General features: G+C 43.9%; 2 protein-coding genes across 9 annotated transcripts in view; one reads left to right on the top strand and one right to left on the bottom strand.

The window, feature by feature from the left end:
* Mlc1 (modulator of VRAC current 1) overlaps positions 1-11685 on the bottom strand; it is a 27959-nt gene extending 16274 nt beyond the window's left edge. The window contains exons 1-7 of one of the 7 annotated variants that reach the window (XM_031352400.1): positions 11530-11602; positions 10508-10534; positions 8190-8316; positions 7484-7682; positions 6112-6201; positions 5601-5654; positions 5360-5461 (exon numbers count right to left, since the gene is read on the bottom strand). In XM_031352400.1, the coding sequence (XP_031208260.1) occupies positions 5360-5461; positions 5601-5654; positions 6112-6201; positions 7484-7682; positions 8190-8257 (513 nt within the window). In that variant the 5' untranslated portion in view covers positions 8258-8316; positions 10508-10534; positions 11530-11602. The other 6 variants (XM_031352392.1, XM_031352384.1, XM_031352376.1 and 3 more) reach the window with 6 other exon arrangements.
* Positions 11686-11788: 103 nt separating this feature from the next.
* Mov10l1 (Mov10 like RISC complex RNA helicase 1) overlaps positions 11789-24318 on the top strand; it is a 68515-nt gene continuing 55985 nt past the window's right edge. For both annotated transcript variants that reach the window (XM_031352465.1, XM_031352472.1), the window contains exons 1-3: positions 11789-11968; positions 14580-14764; positions 18197-18359. In XM_031352465.1, coding sequence (XP_031208325.1) covers positions 11872-11968; positions 14580-14764; positions 18197-18359 — 445 coding nt within the window. In that variant the 5' untranslated portion in view covers positions 11789-11871. The remainder of the gene's footprint in view (positions 11969-14579; positions 14765-18196; positions 18360-24318) is intronic.

Genomic DNA, 24318 nt, shown 5'->3' on the forward strand with positions numbered 1-24318 from the left:
GTCCACCTGGCCAAAATCCCTCGTCCCGCGGAACAAGGGGCCCCCGCGAGAAACCCCGGTCCGTGGTAACCAATAATACGTGGATGATATTTTAACATAAAGCCTCATGCCTGCTTCACCGGGTTCAGACAACAATCAGTTGGGACACTCAGAAGATCAGTTTGGTGACAGATAATACACAGAAGCGAGTTCTTGGACAAGAGGAGCCCGTGACAGTCAGAAGTAGACTGTGTCAGGGAGTGCAGCATCTCCAGAGAGCTACGAGCAGAGCAGAGACTGCTACTGCAGACTGCCTGCCTTGTATACTCGGCCCTGCCAGACCAACAAGCACAGAGCCAAAGAAAACTATTCTAGCCCCTCTCCAAGGTTCAGTCGCCCCAGGGCTACGGTAGAGGAGACTGGTAGACACACACAGGTTACCCACACACACCCAGTGCAGACTAAGCAGCACTAAGTAAGGGACAGAGCTTCAGGAGCAAGAAGAACCAAACAGCAATAGACATGAGAATTTTCTTCAAAATGTAAGGGAGACTTCACCAGAGCAGAGGCTAATACCTGTAACCAAGTGCATTACCAGGCTGGGCAATAGTGAAGCTGGAGAGGCTGAGATTCCTGAGACTGAGAGGCAGAGTTGACACCAGGTGCCAAGTCTCTAAGGGACTGGATAAGAAATCTTACCAACTGCTGAGATGCTCAGGCAAAAGGATATCGAATGCAGGCCTGGGTGGCAGGCCATTTCAAGGATGGGTTTGAAGTGGGCTGGTGTGACTAGCAGAAACGCCTGTGCTCCATCAAACTGAGCACAGGAGTGTGGGCAGAACTTTCCTGTAGTAGTTTTCTTGAAAGAGTCTCAGGTGACTAAGTGACCGGTCAGGGCGCCTGCCGCACTTTGGTCTTGGGGTGCTCCTTCTTTTAGAGTCCCAGGGAGAAGTCCCATCTAGTGTGTCTGAAATGCTCATGCGCCTGGAGTTTCTCAGATAGTTCAGGCATCATTCACCAACTCAAATCAGTCAGTTAGCAATTTGTACACCTTGGGAAATGAGGGCTTTTTAAAAAAAAATTGTGTAAACAAGATGTAGATTGAGTCACTCTTTCTTGGCACTTCCAACCAACATGGGGTAGCTGAGGTCAAGGCTGTTGCTTTATCAGATGGGAGTAATCCAAGAGTAGGCTTGGCCTCAGAGTGGGTATTTCATATAATGTCGAGTAATCAAGAACAAGCCACTTCAACCCAAAGTGAGCTAACGTGTAGCTGTTTTCTGTTGGCCTGCTCATGAGCATCGCCACCTTGAAGCAGGCACACAGGAGACCCTCATGAGATCTGCCCTATTAACATTCCCTCTGAGCCCCCCATCTCAAGACTATATGAGGACACACACACACACACACTGCTGTAAGTAGTACCAATAAATTCATTGGTTCACCAGACTTTGGTCTGTAAATGCTTTTTCTGTATCAGGTAAATAGATGGATGGTTCTTCATGTGTCTCTTGGAAAAGCCATGTGGACTAGTCCTGCTGTGAAAAAAGATGATGTGGTATTCAACCTGAACTGAGCGAGAAGAGAGGTAACTGACAGGGAAGCCAGGCCATAGCAGGGCCACAGGTGGGAGAAGAGTTTCCAAAATTATCTGGATGAGAAGATACAAATGGAAACAGGAACTTGCTGCCTCTGCCTTCCTCTGACAGGGAACCACCAGTCAATACATCTAAGGAGGTGAGGCCAAGACACACAGACTCTCAGGCTGGTAGTGAGGATGTCTAATGGAGAGATGCTCTGAACTAGCAGAACACTGGCATAGCCTGTGGCAGAGACCTCCCTCCTGGTATCTGAGGCCCTATTCTGCTGACTTGGGGAGTGGGTGCCTTGGAGGCAGAGGATAGACTCCTATCCCTACTGGTGAGATGTGAGCTTCCACTGTGGAGCTTCAAAGATACTGACAGGCTACACCAACTTTGTTAGTCTGGATTCTCTAGAGCAGCCATTCTCAACTTGTAAATCGTGACCCCTTTGGAAGTTGAATGACTCTTTCACAGGGGTCACCTACGATCATCAGAAAATGCAGATATTTACATTATGACTCATAACAGGAGCAAAATCACAGTTATGAAGAAACAACAAAAATAATTTTATGGTTGGGGGTTACCACAATAAAAGGAATGTATCAAAGGGTTGCAGCATTAGGAAAGGCTGAGAAGCACTGTCCTAGAGGAACAGACTGATTAAATGAATGTGTGAGTGTGTGTGAGTGCATTCATGTGCATGTGCATGTGTGTGTGACTTATCTTTGCTTCACTGTAGTGACATAGCTGTGGTCAGTGTAGTCCAACAATGGATGTGTCCGCCAGACAGGCCAAGGATCTGGTGGTTGTTCAGTCTATGAGACTGGATGTCTCAACATTCCCAATCCAATCCAGTGCTAGAATCCTAGAGAGCTGCTGGCCTTTAGTCTCTGTTGGAATCCCCACAGAGTAGGTCCTAACGTGAGCAAAGGGATAGCTTAGTAACAGGGCAGATGGACTTGCCAGTACAAGTGAGAGAAAGCAGGCGAAAAGCAAAGGCTGCCTTCTTTCGGGTCTTTTGTTTGTTTGTTTTGTTTTGTTTGTGTTTGTTTTTGTTTTTGTTTTTTGTTTTTTTTTTTTTTTTTTTTTTTTTTGAGTCAGGGTTTCTCTGTATAGCCTTGGCTGTCCTGGAACTCACTCTGTAGACCAGGCTGGCCTCGAACTCAGAAATCCACCTGCCTCTGCCTCCCAAGTGCTGGGATTAAAGGTGTGAGCCACCACTGCCCAGCTTCTTTCGTGTCTTTTATTTGAGTTGTCACCAGAAGGTGTAGCCCAGAGTTATAATAGGTCTGCCCACCTCAAATGATCCAATCCAGAAAAACCCCTTACTGTGGCTGGAAAGATGATTCCGTGGTTAAGAGCACTGGTTGTTCTCCCAAAGGACCTGGGTTAAAAATCCCAGCACCCACATGGCAGTTCACAATTGTCTGTAATTCAAGTTCTGGGAATCTGATATCCTCATACAGACATACACAGGGCAGAACACAATACCAATGTAAATAATTTTTTTTTAAAGTTAAAGAAAAGAAAAACCCCTCACAGTTGTCCCATCTTGCTTGGGTTTTAGTTAATTCCAGATGTAGTCAAGTTTACAACCAAGATTAGTCATAACACCAACCCACAAGGAGATGTCTAGGTAGAGACCAAGAACAGATGAGCCCTACCATCAGGCAAATAGCAATGTATAGACCCCAAAGGTTTCCCAGCACTTAGCACAGACCAGAGGATTTGAGGAAGGGCCTATGGGACAGTGAGATACAATCCACATAGAAGAAGCTGTGTTCCTGACTGTCCAACCACGTCATGGCTATTTTACTGCTATTTCGCAAGGACTCTGTATGTCCTTGAATGAGGCATAGTTTCTGAGCAGGATTGGGCCAAATGCTGTGTTCCTGAGGTTCCCCAATCTGTCTCAGGAAGTTTTTACGATGTGCTCGATAACCATCAGATCTCAGCCTGGCTGGAGCTATGGAGGGCCTATTTATATGTGGACTCTGATGCCTGACCTAGGTGGGACTGAGGTCCTGCAAACATAAGTACCAGGTGATGTTGGGGCCAGTCCGTTGCTACATTATTAACAAAAGCTGATATATGGTTCTATCCATCTTTCAGAGTTCAGTCACCTGTGGTTCTGGGGCAGGGGGTCATTTGTTTAAGTTTGAAGTTTCATGCCATGGCTCTGACCTTTCATGCACACCTAAAAGTAAGATTTATTTATTCATTTTATGTATATGGGGATTTTGTCTGCATGAATGTCTGTGTACCAGAAGAGGGCATCAGACCCCATGGACTTACAGTTATAAACACTTGTGACCTGTGCATGTGGGCTCTGGGAGTTGAACCCAGGACCTTGGAAGAGCAGCTAGTGCTCATAATTGCTGAGCCATGGCTCCAGTCCCTCTTAGTCACAGGTGTGCCAGTATTTCTCCAAGGTTTGTAGTTGGGGTGATACAATGTCTTCGTTGTAAGAAGATACATACAAGTTCCAAAAGATTCTCCCAGTCACCACAGAGTCTCTCTGAGCATGTGCTAAGCTACCTTGCTTGTGGTTTCTTTGTTCCAGATGTCTCTTAATATATATGTCATTTACCATCTCTTGGCCTCCATTGGTACCAGGCACACACATAATACACAGACATATGTGCAGGTAAAACACCCCAACACATAAAATAATTTTTTAAAGCTATGTCTCATAGTTTTTAATCTCTTCTGAGACATATTTCCAAGAACTTTATATGTTTCATTTGGTTTGTTTGTTTGTTTCTTGAGACATGGTCTCATATAACTCAGAATGTTCTCAAACTTAACTATATAGCCAAGGTGGGCCTGGAACTCCTGATCTTCCTCCCTCCATCTCCTAAGTGCTGGGATAACAGCCATGTGCTGACATATCCAGCTTGACACATTTAGTTCTATAAAGCATCTGTGTGTAGAGTGTATTTTCGACTTTTGTGGTGCAATCAGTTTTATATTTATGTGTCATACCCAGCAACTTAGCACATCCCAGTGTCCAGTCAGCAGCCTCTCTTCTGCCCACAGCAGCCTGGGTATTCCTTGAATTTTTGTTCTCACAAAATGAGATACGACATCCTTATGCCTGGTGCCATTTTTTTCACTGATTATCACAATTTGAGTAATTATTTTTCACATTTATCAGTAGCACATAAGATGACAGAATGCCTTACAACCAATAGCATCATTGTTTGATGAAATACAATAGGATGTTGCTATTTTGTTGTGTTGTATGTGTGTGCACTTGTGTGTGTGCATGTGCCTTATAACCAACAGCATCATCGATTTGATGAAATGTAATAGTATGTTGTTATTTTGTTGTGCTGTATGTGTGAGTGGGGGGGCGCGCGTGTGCGTGCATGCCTTACAACCAACAGTATCATAGATTTGATGAAATACAGTAGTATATTGTTATTGTGTTGTGGTGTATATGTGTGTGTGCAACTGTGTGCCTATGTGCCAGTGTACATGTGTGTGTTTTAACATGTATGGTAATGGGCTAAATTCCAGAGCACTGAATATGCTAGAAGCATGTGCACTGTCCCTGAGCTGCATCCAGGCCTGTCACTGTTGGGAAATAGACACTAATATGTCATCTATCAATAGATTTGTCCAATGGAATAAACTCAAAATTCAGTAGAGATGATTCCTTCAGAAGCGAAGGAAAGCCAGGGCTTACCCTGCTCTGTGAGAGCAGCATTTGACCTTTGACCTCAGAGGGAAGACAAAGACTCAGGTGAAAACAGGAACCCCTCTGTGACCTACATCCCCTTCCAGTAACTCACGTTTATGGCTGATGGATTCAGGATCAGTTTACATCCAAACCAGATTAAACACGTAGTGGTAACAGCGAACGTGGAAACAAACAATATCTGAAAGTTGGGAATCTGGAAAAACAAAGCACAATGCATTTCCTTAAAAAAATAAATAAATACACTAAAGAAATAAAGACAACATCCCCTTTCCACTCCTCAGGGCTGTGGGTTTCTCCAGGTCTGCCAAGGCTCTGCTACAGGCTTAACTTACCGCACTGACATTCCTCCTCCCAACAGCGAAGCTCACAATTGCTGAGGGGATGCACTGCAAAGAGACCAGAACCCAAGTGAGCTAAGAACTCACCTGAGTGTGCTGGACATGATGTTAACCCTGAAACCATGCATGGTGGGCCAGGTGCAGCTCAGAGTTAGAGCTCTTGCCTACCAAGCTAAAAACTTTGGGTTTTATCTCAGCTCAGCATAAAGACATAAGACAATCATGTGTTACAATGTTCAAGCTTCTACAATAATCTGAGTCACACAGGCAAACCACCTTTGTCAAGCTACTGGATACAAGGAGCTCCCTCAACCCTTAAAGTCTTGATTGCATCCAAGACAGCTAGTGCACCAAACCAGCACAACATGCCAGGAACAATGTGCTGTGTCCCACACAGGAGTCAGACTGATAAGTCATGAGAATTAACCTATAACCCCAGATCACAGAGCTTTGGGACCCACAGTGAGAGAATTATGGTGCTGATGTGGCTGAGGAGCGTGCTTACAGAGCCTGCTGCACAGCGCAAATAATCCATCTCGGAGGGAAACACATTCCCCAAGTAGAGCGAAAACCCAGAGGTCACAAGAAGGCAGCTCTGCAAAAGAGCAACATAGACTCAGGTTAGAACAGGCTCTGTCTGATGATAAGACAGTGGTGGGGGTAGGCAACACCAAGCCTTGGACTGCAAGCTCATGTTCCCCATATTAACCAAGTCTCCCAGTTATTCATTTTGCCTATGGCTGGGTCCTGTGTGACTGCAACTCCTTTTGGCAGGACCAGTAAAACCCCAGGGATAGACCTCCCCTTTCCCACCTCTGGTGCCAGAGTAGAAGCTTCCAGACTTGTGGGGTGGGGAGAAGGAAGTATTATCGGGGGATTCAGGATCCCCAGGCCCAGGGTCAGAGCCTGTAAAACAAGTGTCTGCCCTACTGCCTCTGCAGGAACTGACCCAAAATAGAATCTGAAAAAGGTCTAGGGATGTGGAAAGGGAGAGGTCCCTGTCTGAGTGTTCTCAGACTAGGGCTGCACAAAACCTGGCTCCTTCCATAGAGAAATGCGTACAACATCTGGGTCCTCAGGTACTGTGCACATTCAGGGCCAAATGATGCTTTAAGCATCCCGACTGGTTATCCACAAGACTATGTACAAGTGTCCCATATGGCACTGCTTCACCCTGGACTAGCAATGGATCTGCTCTCTACCTATCCCCAACTTAGCCCTTTCTGTGGTCTCCCATAGTCCCCATAGTCCTATGGCTTCTGTAGCCCTTCCTGCCATGCTCCTGACCCAAGCCTTGGACACAAACAACCCTTCTCAGTCACTCCATAGAGCTACCCTGAAGCATGAGGTTGGCCTCCAGCCGTCACAGACCACTCATGTACAGAAGTATGAGGGTAGGAAGTTACTGGTAACCCATGGTCTCAGGATAAGTACAGTTTAAGGGCATAGGCCCCCATGGCAGATACTGAGAAAAGTAACTGATAGGACATAAACAAAAGAAATACCAGTGGTAGTGGTGGCACACACCTTTAATCCCAGCACTTGGGAGGCAGAGGCAGGTGGATCTCTGAGTTCAAGGCCAGCCTGGTCTACAGAGCAAGTTCTAGGACAGCCAGGGCCACATAGAGAACCTCTGGCTCCAAAAACTGGAAAAGGAAGGAAGGAAGGAAGGAAGGAAGGAAGGAAGGAAGAAAGAAAGAAAGAAAGAAAGAAAGAAAGAAAGAAAGAAAGAAAGAAAGAAAGGGAAAGAACAAGAAAGAAAGCAGGAAAGGGACAGAGTGATTCCCAGTCTATCAGGCTTTACCCTCTATAGGACATGACCAGCACTGAAGGGACATGGTGTCTGCTGTCCTCTGAACCAGTATAGAGTTACTTACCCCCATTAACATGGAGAATACCCATGTCTTGTAGCTGAAGCATGGGGGCAATCTCTTCGACAGCTGCAGGTCCTTGGGCTTAGGGTCAGGGGTGTAGCTGCCTGTGTCCTGCCGTCCTGCATCCTGCCGACCCCTCTCGAGTGTGGGCATCCGGTCATAGCCCAGCTCCTCCCTGAACTGCCCCTCCCGTGTCATGGCGCTGGAAATAGGCAAGGTACGGAGAGTGACACACATCCAAGCTGAGGCTCATGAACAGACTCAGACCACCATTCGCTCCTACGCAATAAATTCATCCTGGGCTTTAACAACTGAAAACTCTCCAATTGCATTAAGTTATTATCAAGAAATTGCTCCGGAAACTTTTCTCTTGGGACAAAGTTTCACTGTGTGGCCCAGGCCGGCCTTAAACTTCCGCATGGGTAAACAACACTATCATGTCTGGTTTAAGCAAACACTTTCTTAATATGCTCATACTCTAGGGCTGTGAACTTAAAAAGGAATAAACCCCTAACTCAACATAAATAAAACCACCCAAACTCATCTAGATTCAGCACACTCGGACTTGATCTGAGGTTGCAGATATAGAACGTTTCAACTTCCACCAGCAACTTTATGAGTCCCAAACAGAGGGGAGCTCCACCTATTCAACACAAAATGGGAACCTGCAATTACGAAAGATTTTGCAGTGCAATGTCTTAGTGCTTACCTCTGCTGTCGTCCGGCCACTGGGAGACCTGGCCTCTGGGTGATAGACTTCCAGCAAGAAGTATTCATAAGTGGAACAAAAGCTCTCGGCCAAACTGCACTTCAGCCAGGGGCAGGCACACAGCTTCCTGAATTTCAATGAGGAGATTAAGGGAGTGGATCCTAGAAATGTCCTCCTTGATTGCACAACCACTGACTTGGAGCTGTCCCAATATGAGAAGGAAAGGAAGAGCCCTTGGTCCCCCTCACAGCATACTAGCCAGGTGGATGTCTTGGAAAGAGAAGTATTACTGAGGATAGAGTCGAGCACTGGATGTGGATCCTGACCAACCCTGGACCTGGAACAGAAAACTACTCAAAGGTCTACATCTTTTTAAGCCGTCATTCTTTGTCTCCCATTAGTACACGACAGAAATCTCCTTTGTCAGGCCACATAAATCTTTATGTTCTCGATTTTGGCAAGGCTGGCCCCTGAACTGCTGGGAGTTCCACTGTGGGTTCCCATGGCAGCCCCAAGGATTGGCAGGAATGGCCCCACTGCACCCTTTATTCCTGCTCAGTAGGCAGAGAAAAGGGACATGAATGTGCTTCATTTGCCTGGAGACATTGGCACCCTAGCAATTACAGCAACAATTTCTTTGTGCACATTGCAAAAAAGGCTCAGCCCAGAGTACTTGGAAAAAACAGCCCCTTTGAACAGCAGAACCCCAAGCAAGCAGAGGCTCAGCCACTGGTTTCTAATCAGGGATGGTTGGTTATCTTAGCTTTTCAACCAAACGAGAAGGATTAGAAACGATTTACCCAGGGCTGGAGAGACAGCTCAGAGGTTAAGAGCACTGGCTGCTCTTGCAGAGGTCCTGAGCTCAATTCCCAGTAACCATATATATGGTGGCTCACAATTCCAGCACCTACAGGGCAGCTCACAACTGTCTATAACTCTCATTCCAGGGGATCTGATGCCCTCTTCTGGCCTCTGTGGGCATAAGAAATACACATGGTACACATACTTGCAGGCAAAGCACCTATGCACACAAAATAAAAATAAAATTAAAAAAAAGAAACAATCGACCCAACTGTTCCCTGAGACATCTGGAACTTCTTTCAAATGTGTTGAGGAAACTCCCAAATTTACTAAGCACTAAAGTGATCAGTAAAAATCATGGAAATGGATCCAACTTGATTGAATTCTCTTGTGTTCTCTCTCCCTCCCTCCCTCCCTCCCTCCCTCTCTCTCTTTCTCTCTCCCTCCCTCCCTCCCTTCCCTTCTCTCTCATAGTTTGTTTGTTTGTTTGTTGTTTGTTTTTGAGACATGATTTCTCTGTGTATTCTTAACTGTCTTGCAACTTGCTCTGTAGATCCAGCTGGCTTTGAACTCCGAGATCTGCCTGCCTCTGCCTCCCAAGTGCTGGGATTAAAGGTGTGCACCACCACCATCTGGCTCTTGTGGTTTTTTTGGAGGGGAAAATGTTTAGAAAACATCATCACTTTTGTGACTTTCAAAAGTGTTTCCCACTAAGAAACACAAAGAAGCTGTTTTGACTCAGAGAGAGAGAGAGAGAGAGAGAGCAAGAGCACTCTCTGAGTTCTCCTCACTCCCAACTTACAATGACTTATGTCCTGTCTTGATTGCCACTGCAGTACTAGTTCCTAGAGCATTCCCCGTTCTTCAGTAGAATCTTCAAACTACTGCCCCTTTCTCCCTCTGTGGACTGACTAGTTACAGGCCATGGTTTTGTGTGTGTGTGTGTTCCCCTGTGCCATATACCAACACATTTGACTTTCTATGTGTGAGATGTGCAGACTTCAGGACACAGCAGAACTAAAGGCACAGAGGGTAGGCCTCGTAGGTGTTAAGGCCCCAGAGCATGCAGGAGCATGGCTGAAGGAGGGTGAGCTGAGGATTCTGGGAAGTAGAATGAAGAGACTAAGTACAAGACACCCGTATGTGAGGAAGCCACTTGACTTTGACCCTGAGGTGGAATTGGTCAAGGTGGCATTCTGGTACTGGGTGGAGAACAGGCCAGGGTAATAGGGAGATGTGACCAAGAATGGTGAGAAGGGATCCAATTCCAGATAGATATGGAGGATCTAATCTATCCTGTTTGCTGTCAGTATGGTGGGCTATTTAGACAGTCAGAGAGGAAGGTTTTGGAGCAATATTTTCTTTTAGATATGAAGTTATAATGTCTGTAGGGCATCTGCTTGGAAATGTAGAAGAGGCTGATCCAGGGCAGCAGCTCAGGCTGGCAGCAACCACACACAGTCCTGAAAGTCAGGACTACCATATACTGTGTCAGAAAGCCTGACTGGGGTACCTACCGAGTGCCTCTGAAGATGACTTCAACCCTAGAAATAGTCAGGTCCTTTATTATTTTCCTATGTATTCCGATTAACACACTCAAGAAGGTTTTATGACAGTCTCTAAATGTTTAAGGAATGCTTCCATCACCCCATCACTCAAGAAGTAAATTAAGCTGGCATGGTGTACAAACAGACAAACCTAATCTAGAACTAGATCAGATCCCTAGCAAACACAACAGAATACATGTTGTATATGACACATAGAACATCCAGTGAAGGAGATCAGGAGATCAACAAAGTGGGGGACACTCTTGATAAGGTTTGTGTTTTATTTTGTCTTGAGACAGCATCTCACTATGAAACCCTGGCAGGCCTAGAACTAACTATAAAGACCAAACTGACCTGGAATTCACAGAAATCTGCCTGCCTCTTCCTTCCAAGTCCTATTAAAGGTGTAGATCACTAGGCCCTGACAAGTTTTAAAAACAGAACTCATCCAAATTTTACTCTCTAAGACTAATTAAATTACGTTAGTAGCAGAAACTCTCTAAATAGTCATATACTGACAGCATGCCTGTGGGGGTTGGGGTGGGGAAACAGCAAAATAAAACTCAAACCACAAGACAAAAGTAAGATTGCAATTCAAATTGTATAGGATGCACCTTAACCAAAATTTAAAGAGAAATCTATAAATGCTTACTTAAAAACAACAAGCAAGCAAAACCAAACTTCACATGTTTGGGTGTAGTTCTGTTGAGGGAATATTAAGCATGCCGGTCTTTGGACCTCTAGCACAGCCAAAAGCACTGTGGTAGCACAGGCCTGTAACCTCTGAACTTGGGAGATTGAGGCGCAGGATCAGGAATGGCAGAGCATCTTTGGCTACATCGTGAGTTCATAGCCTAGGTATATAGTGTCTATTCTCAAAAAAAAAAAAAAAAAAGTAAAACTGTTAATGTTAGGAATATTGGAATAAAGGGAACATCCTACGAAACTGCTCCTAAGGTCACACTTGGTAGTGAAATTCTTTATCTTTTTACTTAAGTGGATTGAGCAGAATCGCCCGCCCTAGCTTCATGCTGCATTCATCGGGCACAAAGCTCCACCCTCTCTTCCAGCCACTGCGCATGCTAGGCCTCTTGTCACCTGCACGTGGAACTCCATGCTCCATCACGTGCTAACCGCCAACCTCTCCTTGCTAACGGTCGTGCCTCATGGAATATACACGGACCCTATTGGCTGAGTTCTATGATAGGCAGGCGCAGGCGCAGACACAACAACCCCATTGGCTGGTTTCTACAGGCGCATGCGTAGTGGCCTATGGGACGGGCTGTGGCCTGCGGGCGAGAAGCTGGGGCGGAGGTGGAGGCCGTGTGGATGCTATGCTGCGCCTCGCAGCCAAGCTGGTGTCCTTCTTCTGGAGAAGGGAGGACATCCCCGAGGAGGAGGTCGGGCAGCCAGGGCGGGAGCTGTTGGAAGGTAAGGGTGCATGGAGCAGCCCGCAGGAAGCCCTTGGCCGGCCTGTGAGGTGGGGCGAAGCTGTGACCCCTTCGGGGTCAGGCGCTCCCTTCCTTTGGAGATTCGAGAACAGGCCTTTGGAAGCTTAGACTTGGCCCTCGCTCCTTTTGTTAACCCAAACGGGCTGTATCTCTTAGTCGTTTTCTCAGAGACAAAGGTGCGTGATTTTGCACATGCGCCTTGTTACTCTTGGGCCAGTGCTTGTGGCTTCCTCATTCTCACTTAACCTTCATTGTGCGTGATTTTGTGCTACACACGGTAACCAGATATCGCTGCACCTCTCTGCCTGGTTTTGGTCGCCACTGAGTTCTCAGAGGTCTGGAAACCATCATTCTAACACTTCAAGTTGACCGTTCTAAAAGCAATGAAGTCATTCTCCTTGGATTTTTTTTTTTTTAAATCATCCCCAGGCTTCTAATTCTGGTGTTTCTGAAGTAGCAACAAATATAATTCTATGGTTGGGGGTCACCACAAGAGGAGGAGCTGTATTACAGGATCGTGGTGGTAGGAAGGTTGGAACCAACCGATGTAAAGAATAGTGGCTTTCAGCAACAACTTGAGCTCAGTTTCACTCCAGAGTTACCAGGTTACCCCTCCCTGGAGCTCAGATCCATGCTTGCTGTCTTTCTTTCTAGTTTTCCCTTTGTGTGAGAACTTGGGCTAGTGGCTCCTGTTGATTTCTCCATCCTCTAAAAGAGTGAAATTTCCTATGGAGAAGCTAAAAATAACCTTTAAAAAATGAAATTGTTGAGCACAGCACGGTAAAGGAAAGGCTTTTTGTATTTAGATGTGCTAATTTCATCAACAGAGTATAACCCAGGGGAAATAATGGCATAGGGCCAAAGGGGTGGTTCTCAACCTGTGGGTCACGACCCCTGCAGGGGTCCCATATCAGCTGTTTACATTATGATTCATAACAGAATTACAGATGTGAAGTAGCAAGAGAAATAATGTTTATGTTGGAGGGTCACCACAACCTGAGGAACTGTATTAAAGGGTTGTAGCATTAGGAGGGTTGAGAACCACTGTAAAAAATAGTGGCTTTCTGTAACAGCTTGAGTTCCAGTTTCATGATGTTGTGGCACGTGTCCTGGCTGGGTTTGTGTGTCAACTTGACACAGGCTGGAGTTATTCACAGAGAAAGGAGCTTCCGTTGAGGAAATGCCTCCAAGAGATCCAGCTGTAAGGCATTTTTTCAACTAGTGATCAAGAGGGGAGGGCCCATTGTGTGTGGGTGGTGCCATCCCTGGGCTGGAAGTCTTGGATTCTATAAGAATGCAGGCTGAGCAAGTCAGGAGACGCAAGCCAGTAAGTAACATCCCTCCATGGCCTCTGCATCAGCTCCTGCTTCCTGACCTGTGTGAGTTCCAGTCCTGACTTCTCTGGTGATCAACAGCAATGTGGAAGTGTAAGCTGAATAAACCCTTTCCTCCCCAACTTGCTTCTTGGTTGTGATGTTTGTGCAGGACTAGAAACCCTGACTAAGACACTCATGTGATTGGGGTACTGGACATTTTACCAATAAGAGGTCACAGGAAAGGTGTAGTGAAAACTCAGAGATGGTGTCTGCAGCTCCAGTTCATGAAAGATCAGTGAATGTCCAAGTTTCTATACTTTCTTGGAGTAGATACACTTTTCTATACCCCTACTATTGTGTTTGGAACCTTTTTTAAAAAAATATTTCATTTATTTATTTATTTATGTATTATATGTATACAATGTAGCTGTCTTCAGACACACCAGAAGAGGGATCAGATCTCTCATTACAGATGGTTGTGAGCCACCATGTGGTTGCTGGGACCTGAACTCAGGACCTTCGGAAGAGCAGTTGGTACTCTTAACCACTGAACCATCTCTCCAGCCCGTGTTTGGAACCTTCTTAAGGCTGTGGCTTTGATGGTGACGACCGCAAACAGTACATGTCTAGGATTCCTCAGGTGCCTGTTTAAGTCTGGTGGTGTCTGGGGCCCCCTAGCCTGTGCCAGCCCCTCAGAAGTCTGCAGGTTGCACATATATTGTTATTTAACTAACAGTCATGTAGAGATAGCTACCATGCACAGGGCTACACATGGTCAAAGAGTCAAACCAGCCAGTCAGGCTTGGGAGTCAAAGCTCTCCCCACCACGTTCACTACCTGTGCCCCCTCAGAACCTAGGATTCTGTTTCAAAGTCATTCTTCTAAGCATATCTCAGTGGCAACTTCTCTGGGTCAGCCTGTTAAGTTCATGCCCCCCCCCCCCACATTAATACCACACTTTGCTTTTCTCCTGTAGAGTTTAATTGTAGTCAGATTTAGGATCCCACCCCCCTTTGAGATTTATGTGGGGGGGAAGGGAGAATAAATGAATGAATGAATGAATCTACCACATGTATGTGGCACCTGCAGAGGCCAGAAGAAGGTATCAGATCCTCAGTGGCTATAGGTGGTTATGACCCTTTCCCATGGTTGCTGGGAACTGAACTTAGGTCCTTTGGAGGAACAATGAGCACTCTAAGGCACTGAGCCATTCTCTCTGTCCCTGGAATTATTATTCATTATTAATACAACCACCCCTGTGCTCACTTGTCTCAGGTGACACCAGGTTGAAAACGGTGCAGGGCGTTGTGACAAGGTACTGCAGTGACTACGGCATGATTGACGACTTGATCTACTTTTCCAATGATGCTGTGACTAGCAAAGTGCTTCTGAATGTCGGACAGGAAGTCATTGCTATCGTTGAAGAAAACAAAGTGTCAAATGGACTGAAAGCAATCAGAGTAAGTCTTAGTTTGTAGGGAGTAGTCACCCTCACCATGAGTTACCACATTTGTTAGTTTCTCAGTCATGGCCTAGCCAAGGAGAGCATAGTGAAGTGTGAGGAGGAGGAGGAGGTGGAGGAGGAGCTGCTTTATTTGTTATAGTGATTTCTGTTTTAAAAACAAATGATAATTATAAATAATCAAGTCATAGACATTTGTAGTTCAGAAAGTAAAGTTTTCCTGTAAGTTTATGCTATGGCATATACTCATTAATAGTTTTTTTTTTATTCTCTAGTGTTTTTAAAAACACGTACAATTATAAAGATTGGCTGAGTGAGGTAGCACACACAAGATCTCTGTGACTTCTAGGCCTACCTGGTCTACATAATGAGTTCCAGGCCAGCCAAGGCTTCATAGTGAAAAATAATAATAATATAAAGCTAGACTCTGTTATTTGATTAACAAAGATGATCAGTACATTTATTCAGTAATTTACTTTTCCATAAAAAAAATAGTTGTTTGGTACTATAAGTTCTTAGTGGTAGAATTGATAGGTTAAATTAAAATGATCAAATTACTGTTGAGTTAATAGTTAATAACATTGCATCGGCCTCATTCCATGGATGTTAAGATCTGTACTCTGGACCTCATGGTAGCCCTGCAGGAATTCTCAGCTCTTGAGTTACTGTTCCAGCTCTCACAGTCACCTTTGACTTTGTTATATTGTTTCATTTTATATAGTTATATGTTTAATGTTTTTCATTTCAATCTGTCTCTTTGATTGTTGATTCTTAAGTATTCTTTTAAAAAAAAATAGAATCTTTTTAAATAGCCTAAACTAAACTAGTCTTGCGTTTCACAATCTTCTGCCTTAGCCACCCAAATGCCAGATTTAACGTGTGCACCACCATGTCCACATTCTTTTAGAAGCTTAGTTTTCTTTTTGTATTCATTTTGCTAGAAACAAAACAAATTGTTGTATGCCTAATACTTGGCAAATTCAGTTTTTAGGTTTATCCATTTGGGGGCTCTTTTAGAATGTACAATCCTCAGTAACTTATACCACAGGATCAAGCCATTTGTGAATGAGGACAGTTTTAGTAATTTCTAGTTTGGATGCCTTTGGTTCCCTTTTCTTTCTTTTTTATTTTTTAATTGATTTAGGTTTTATTGCATTATGATGAGAAAAGATACATAATTTCAGTTTATCTGAATTTGTTAACATTTAAAACCCTATTTTAAATAAATAGAATCATATCACATTCTTCTTTCCCTTTTGTGCCCCAACTCCTCCCAGACACACCACCCCCTTTAATACCTGCTTCTCGCTGTTTACCTGTGTTCTCCTGTATTTCTTTAAGGGAGTTATTTATGTCCTTCTTAAAGTCCTGTATCATCATCATGAGAAGTGATTTTGGATCCAGATCTTGCTTTTCCAGTGTAATGGTGTGTCCAGGACTTACTATGGTGGGAGAATTGGGTTCTGATAATGCCAAGTAACCTTGGTTTCTGTTGCTTATGTTCTTATGTTTGCCGCCCCCCCCCCAATCTGGTTATCTCTAGTGCTACCTGCCCTTGCTAAATCTGACTGGGGCTTGTCCTTCCTGTGATCCTGGTTATATCAGAACTCCTCAGAGTCAAGCTGTCTCTGGGATCCTGTGATTCTGGGATCCTGTGATCCTGGGCTAATTAAAACGTCTGGGAGTGGGGCTTCCTCTGGGAATTATGGGACTGGCTGCAGAGTTTGTGCCCAAGGTCTGCTCAGGGCACCAGCCTAGATAGACTGGAAGCAACCAGTGCCACTGGGCTGGCGGACTTCCTGTGTGCCTGAGTCCCACTGGTCCCAGTTATTCCCAGTGTTGGGACAGATGTGTCCTCCTCACCTCTGATCCTTAGGATCCTGGGTGTGTTAAAGTGCCTGGGAGTGGAGCTTCCTCTGGGTGTTGTGGAACTGGCTGCAGAATTTGCGCCCAAGGTCTGCTTAAGGCACCAGCCCAAACAAACTGGAAGTAACCAGTCTGATTCCCTTTTACCTAACTGTTTTGCTGAGGGCTTTGAGCACAGTGTTGAATGGAGCTTACGCTGGCCCCTGGCCCGTCCTGACCTGCAGAGGAGAGCTTCTCATCTCCAGCATTGGGTTAATGTTAACCACGGATTTTTCATTTACAGTCTTCACTATGCTGGAGAAATTTTCTTTGTATTCCTACTTTGTTGTTTATATCGTGAAGGACTGTTAGAACATTGTGAGGGTTTTTGGGGGGGCAGAGGAGATAAAATGTGGATGCCACCATGCCCTGCTTGGAAACTTTAGATAAAATTATTGTGGCATCTGTTTATTGCACAGTGGCAATTTTCATGATGACATTAGAAATGTTTTTAGTGCTTAAAAAAAAAAAAACTATGGATATATGGGTGTTTTGCCTTTGTGTATCTCTGTGTACTTCATGTGTGTTCATGAGAAGGCCAGAAGGTGGCATCAGATCTCCTGGAACAAGAATTACAGATGGTTGTTAGTTGCTACGTAGATGCTGGGAATTAAATCCAGCTCCTCTGAAAGACCCACCAGTGCTCCTAACTGCTGAACAATCTCTGAAGCCCAAAGATATTTTTATACAAGTATGCCATATACTTTGGCAAATTCGATACCATCCTTTCTTCCCTATTCCAGAAGGTTTGAATTTTATCAAATGATTTTTATGTGTCAATGGAAATACATGAGTATTTCATTCCATCAATATGATATGTTAGCTGAAATTGAAATTTTTGACTACTTCTGCATTTGTTTATGGTATATGCTCCTTATAATAAATATGCTGTTACATTCAGTTTGCTGTTTTCTTGAATATTTTTATATTTATTCAGAAGAGATTGCCATATAGCTCTATCTCCAAAAATAGGTTCAATTCTGCCTCCCATGGTGGTGGAATTACAGGTAAGCTCAGGAGTGGGATTCATGCCCTTTTAAAGGACAAGCCAGAGAGCCCCGTAAAGATCCCTTCAGGAGCTGGAGCAGTGGCTCAATGGTTACGAATGTTTGTTGCTCCTGTTTGTGATGTAGCTTCCACATCACCTTGCTTACAGCCACCTTTCACTCCAGCAGATTAGACACTGTCTTCTAACTCAAATGATGCACACACATGAATAAAAACCAAAAAGATTTCTTTTCTTTGAGACAGGGTATCACTGTGTAGACCTGCTTGACTTGGAACTCTTCTATAAATCAGACTGGCCTCTGATGGAGACCCACCTGCCTCTGTGTCCTGGGTGCTTTTTAACTCTTTAAAAACTCAACTCCTTCAGAAGGCGCTGACTGTGACTCAGAAAGCAAATCTCCACCATTCAGCTGCCATACCTGTTCTTGAACTTTGCAATTCAGGATGCAGATATTGCCTATAATCTGTTTTTATTCTTGTTTATAACAGTGTAAAGAGCCATTCTTTTGTCTTACAGGTAGAAGCTGTCTCTGACAAATGGGAAGATGATAATAAAAACTCTAGCAAAGGGTTGTCAGACTCCAGCCCCAGAGTGCTCATTGGCTGTGTGACCTCCATGTTGGAAGGTGCTGGCTATATCAGCCAGACCACATACTTCTCTCTGAAGAGTGTGTGTGAAGGTAGCTAGATGGATTTCTGTTTTATATTTAAAATTAAGTTTTCTGTCTTAAGTAATTTTTATAAATTAAGTTTAGTTGTCTGCATGTGTTATTGAAAGAGTCGTGTGTAGGAGTGGCTGCCAGGTGTTGGCTCACACAAGGATTCTTGAATGTTGAGTGGACTTTCTGTTAAATACTTGTTTTGTGTTTATCTGTCAAACATATTGATTGATCACTTAGTTGCTAATCTAAGAATGGTGTGTTTGTCTAAGACAGTGGTTCTCAGCCTTCCTAATGCTGCAGTCCTTTAATTCAGTTCCTCATGCTGTGGAGACCCAAAAACCACTAGTTAACTTCATTGCTACTTCTGTTGTGATTGTAATGTACATACTTTTACAGACAGGGTTACCAGGGTGATCAGACCTACAGGTTGAGAACCTGGAGATGTCCTTTCTTTTTGTTTGTTAACACAGGATTTTACACTGTAGGCCAGGCTAGAACTTGCAGTGACCTTCCTACTTCCATCTCTTGAGTGCTTGATCTGACTACAGGTCTAAACCACTGCACTTGGCTTAAGAGCAGTTCCTTCTAAGATACTTCACATGTGTCAAAGTAAGACTTGGATCACCTTGCATTTTCCAAGATTATATTTCCACATTTTCTTTCTAGCCAAACTAAAGTTTTACTTTTATGTTTAAAGGAATAATTTGTTTATGTCATTTGCTAAGTTGAATTTGGCATGTTTGCTATTTACCTGCTCTCTAGTAAGTACTGTGCTAGTTGGTAGAGATGAGAACAGCAAGAGTCAGTTTTTCCTCCAGGCAAAATTCTGTACACACTGCAAACAGCCAGGGGATTGGTACCATGGAGCTGCTTTTGGACTGTATAGCACTAGGCTACATGTCAAAAGATAAATATCAGCTGCCCTGTAGTCTGGGTGCCAGGGACAGATGACTTAGCCAACCAGGAAGCTTCCTGTGTTAACTCTGACTACAAACCTCTGGTTGCCAAAGTGAAATTGACAGGTAGCTGTTGGGGATTTTGAAACCTGTTTTTTCAGAGACACTCTCAGTTTTGGTAGAAGGTTGCCTGTGACTATCTAGATCACTCAGCTGTGCCAACCGGAAGCAGTTCCCAGGTCAGCCTTGATGGGAGATGTCCCCAGAGAGAAGGCAGAAGGTGTTTCACATTGAAACTGTTGACTGTGTTGTGGGAACCTTTCTGGAATAGCACTCTGACACCAGTGGTAGTGTAAGACAGTACACACTGTTAGTCCACTGAAACCAGAATAATTTCTAAAAGGCTTTGGCATTGGGTTTATATTTTCATTTTATACTCTAAAAGCACAAGGTTGGGGAGAGGGATAAACATTCATGATTTTACACACATGTACGTGTAGTCAGCCAATTGTTAAGGGCAATGACTGATTGTTTCAGCTGTTTCTCCAGCTCCTTCTGTTTCAGGTAGAGATGAACTCATGTTTAGAAATGGGCAGTAGAAATAGTGCTTGAGTAAGTCACAAATCAGCATGTAATAATTGGTCCTTTCTATTTATTCACTAGAGGTAGAGAAGGTTACCCTGAGGAGTAGGGATGCTTACAATTTCCTAATACAGAAAGCTCAAGGGAGGCCAAGGCTCTTCTGTGTGCTCAGAGATGTGAAGCCCACCGACCATAGCAAAAGAACATTCTCGAGACGAAATACAATGTGAAAGACCCTTTCCTACAGCCCCTGGGTAAGATTCCAAAGCATAGGAGGATCCAAATAGTGAGTAGTAGATAGGCCAAGGGGCTTCCCCATATCCAGGACTCTAGCACCACGTGCAGCCCAGTGAGGGCCACCCTGGCTCACGTGCCTCCTTGTTAATAAACGCAGTCTTGTTAGCTGTGCTTTCTCTGATATTCTGAGGTCCTTTGTTGCTTTCAGGCCCGTACCCAAGGCTGGTCCGATTGCTCAGTGGGTACATGTACTTATGCAACCCTGGCAACTTGAGTATGAGCCCTAGAACTGTTGTAAAGATGAAAGGAGAGAGAACGGAGTCTACAGAGTTGTCCCTGACCTCCACATATATCCCGCATCTTTCTTCTAGCACTTGGGAAGCAGAGTCGCGATGATCTCTTGAGTTCCAAACCAGCCTGATCCACATAGTAAGTTCCAGAATATCTAGGCCTCCATAAAGAAACCCTGTCTCAAAAACCTAAAACAATAATGGTAGTAATAATAACAATTTTTTTTAAAGTTAAATCTTGTACCAGTATCGGCCCTTTCTCCTCCTACCCCTCCCTGCCTTCCAGCCCCTACCCCAATGACAAAGTCCTTTGTCCTACCAAGGCAGACAGTTTGTACAGCTCCTCCATGCCTGCCTGCTCTCTGCTTTCCCAGCCTGGTCATTTGGACCATCCAGTCCTGTTCCTGGTGCTCAAAGAAAGTGTTAGCAGAGGGTGGTAAAGAGAGAGCTGGCAAAGCCATTTGCATATGCCCATTATACCCTGAGCCCACCCACAACTTTTGGAGGTCACTTTGATGCAGCCAGGGGTGGCCACATGACATTTCTTTGCTGTTACATATCTGAGAAGAGGTGCTAACAGTAAAATTAAGCTGCTTTTGGTCAGCATTTTGATAATATAATAATCAATGTTGAGGATGGTGCTTTTCATAAACATGCCATACAAAATGGTAGAATTATATTAAGGATCATTTCAGAAACTGTTAGAAAATTGGCCCTAATTTCAAGATATAATTTACATTTTTTGAGGCAAGATCTCACTATATAGTCCAGACTGATCTGGAACTCACTATATAGACATAGCTGATTTTGAACTCAGAGATATGCCTTCCTCTGCCTCCCAAATGATAAGATTAAAGGCATGCACCACCACACCTGGCCTATCTGACGCTTTCTTATGAAGCTCACGTCAGCAACACACATAGCAGGTTTAGGATCATACATTCTGTGATGTTAATATATATTGTCAACCTGGCTGAATTGAAAATCACCCAAGAGGCATACAACTGGGCAGAGAGGAAGACACACTCTGAGTGTGGGGTGGACAGCACCATCGCACAGGCTGGGGGCCCAGGATGAATAAAACAGGAAAAGCAGAAGGTGACCTCGATCCAAGAATTCACTTTCTTTGCTTTCTGAGAGTAGACATGGTGTGAGCAGCCACCTCACATTCCAGCCAGCACCTCAGAGGTGCTCTCAGTGCCATCCCTCCCTCCTTCCCTCTTCAAACTGGGACCCCCAAACTCTTCCCATGTAAGTTGGTTTTGTTAAGTATTTTGTTTCAGCAATAAGGTATGTAACTAATACAGACAGTACTGAGAAGGACTGTTGTTGGGAGAAACCTGGCCATAAGGTTTGTAGGACTCAGGAAGTTGTTTGCAGGAGAGGTATGGAAGAGTTTGGAAGAATTCAGACTAGAGAAGCCCAAGAATACTATACCAGTTTAATGGGCCATTCTGTTGGGAATATGGAAGACAGGGATGGAAAGTAAACTCTTGGCTCACAGTAATTCAGAAAGGACTCAGGGCTGTACTGGGAATTCACCCACAAGCAAATTTGGCTGCTTCCTGCTTATAGCCTCAAAACTTGAGTAAGATTGAATTTGAATGCAGTGAATTAAGCTGTTTGGTGGAGGACATTTCAAGATACAGTGGTGCACAATCTGCCAAGGTCCAGCCCTGACTGGGTGTTTCTCTTCTTTCTTGTCGGTTCTTCTTGAGCAGTGGAGGTAAGGCTTCGTCTTATGATTTCTGGGGTAAGACTTTGTCTTATGATATATTTAGGGTTGCTGTATAATAAAAAGTTTACTTATCTAAGTCTAAGTTACTATGCTATTGTAGCTGACTTGCCTTCTGTGATCCTCTGAGGCCAGAAACTGCAGTTTCTGGCACTTAGCACCTCATCCTAAAACAGCAGGAGATTAAGTAAAGGATTAACTGCTAGAGCCTTTTCCCTATTGTCCAGATGCCTCTTGCTTGTCGGGCTAGAGGGGAGTTTGGAGCAATAAACTCCTATTGTACCAGGAGAAGAGAATAACACTCACAGAAGGAAAGCCTTTTACATAAGCAAATACGCATAGTCTCACATGAATTCATATACAGATTCATGCTTATTTTTTCATTTATACATATCTACTCATACCCAGCTGGGCCCAGCTTGCATGCATTCTCACAGTTACATACTTACACACACATGCATACATTCTCACAATTACATACTTACACACACATCCATACTTATATATGCATATGGAGCAAAAGACCAAGCATCAGTGTAGAAAGAACTCATTCATTCTGGATGAAAAATGAAGCTCCAATCTTTATTACATAGAGAAAGAAAAGGCTTCTATCCTTTTAATGCTAAATGAATTAAACCCATGTTTGTTCTGTCCCTATTCTAAACCTGTTCTGTTGCATGGTAAGGAGAAGCCTGCCTGCTCCTTCCGCTCTCTGCAGCATCTTTTTTTTTCCTCTTTCCCTCCTACATTCTGCACATTGCTCTCTTAGTATTTTATGTTACCTATAGTTTCTAAGTTATTCCACTCTGCATTCTCCTTCTAATGTAAAAAGTGTTCTGTCTAAAAACTTCTCAACTCAGTTCCTCCCTCAGCTCAGTTCTTCTTAGCTCTGTTCCTCTTACCTCAGTCCCCCAGTTCTGACTCTTCTCTTTGTCCTCAGCCCTTAAGCATCTTTCAGAATACATGATCACATGTTAAAAAGTTCATCAAAAGTTCACACAGGAAATCAAATCTTAAATTGAAATAGAAGTTTACAGCAGCAAATGTTTACATGCATATCCATTAGGAGTAATTATCTAGCTAAACATCCATCACCTGGCTCAGCTCTACAGGTTCGCCGAAGGTTAAGACCATAACTAAGTTTTAAGTGAGGTTTTGTATAGGTAAAACCAGTCAATATTTTATCTTCTGTCCTAGCATCTATAATAAATCATTCCCCTTTTTATGAACTTTGGTTAATTGTTTCACAACCTCTTGGAATGTGTTCTGAGTAAGAGAAAGTCTGGTTACCATCTAAAAGCAATTAACTGGTGACACTTGGGAGACTGGCAGAGTTCTCATTGCAGTTTTGACTGTCAGAAAAGGACCCAATAGCAATCCTGTTATAAAAGAGCTTAATAATCACTGATATAATTTTAGGAATTCTTATAGGATCATCATAAAGTCTTAAGTCATCTATCTATATAGCATCACTATAAGACACTACATCTTCGTGGATTTGCAGAGATCTGCTCCAAAGGGGTATGCTATTATTTAGCGATTATTATATATGTATAATAATAACAGGAAAAGCACATTAATAGCAGGAATCTTTCCTAAAATTAGTCCCTTACAGCCTTGCTTAATAAGGGCTCACCTGTAGCAGATTATATAATAATCTGAACTAGGCATTTCAGAATGATCATCTGCTAGTTATTAGCTTGTCCTATTATGGCTCCAGACAGCAATCAGCTGTGGTGTGGTTGTCGTTTACTGCTCTTACTCAGATTTATAGTGAGATAGAGCAGAAAAATAGAAAAAGTTAGTGTGAGTGTGGTTGAAGTTACAGATGTGGCAGTGCCAAGAAAGCAGCTGAATTCTTAAAACACATCAGCATCCAGAGGAACTTGGACTTGGCACTGGGACACTGATGGTGAGACTTCACTTAACAGAAGTGTGAAAGGAGAGAATGGAACTGAGGTCACAGCAGAGGCTCTGTGCTCCACAGAGTTTGCCTGCAGTGTTTCCCTGGCCCTAGCCACCAAGGTCTACAGAAGCACTTTAGCTGTGGTAGAAGGGAACCAAACTACATCTCAAACTGGAAATAGAACTTGACAGTGCTGTCCTTATAGTGCTGGTTTTCCTAATGGGCTACATTAGGGAAGTTTGCCCTAAAGTTCCAGAAAGCCCCAAATATAAGGCAGGGTTAGATTTCCTGGAAGAAGGCCTTGAGAAATCATTGCATGAAATTGTGAAGA

This window comes from Mastomys coucha, unplaced genomic scaffold (assembly GCF_008632895.1).
Source record: "Mastomys coucha isolate ucsf_1 unplaced genomic scaffold, UCSF_Mcou_1 pScaffold11, whole genome shotgun sequence".
Taxonomy (NCBI): domain Eukaryota; kingdom Metazoa; phylum Chordata; class Mammalia; order Rodentia; family Muridae; genus Mastomys; species Mastomys coucha.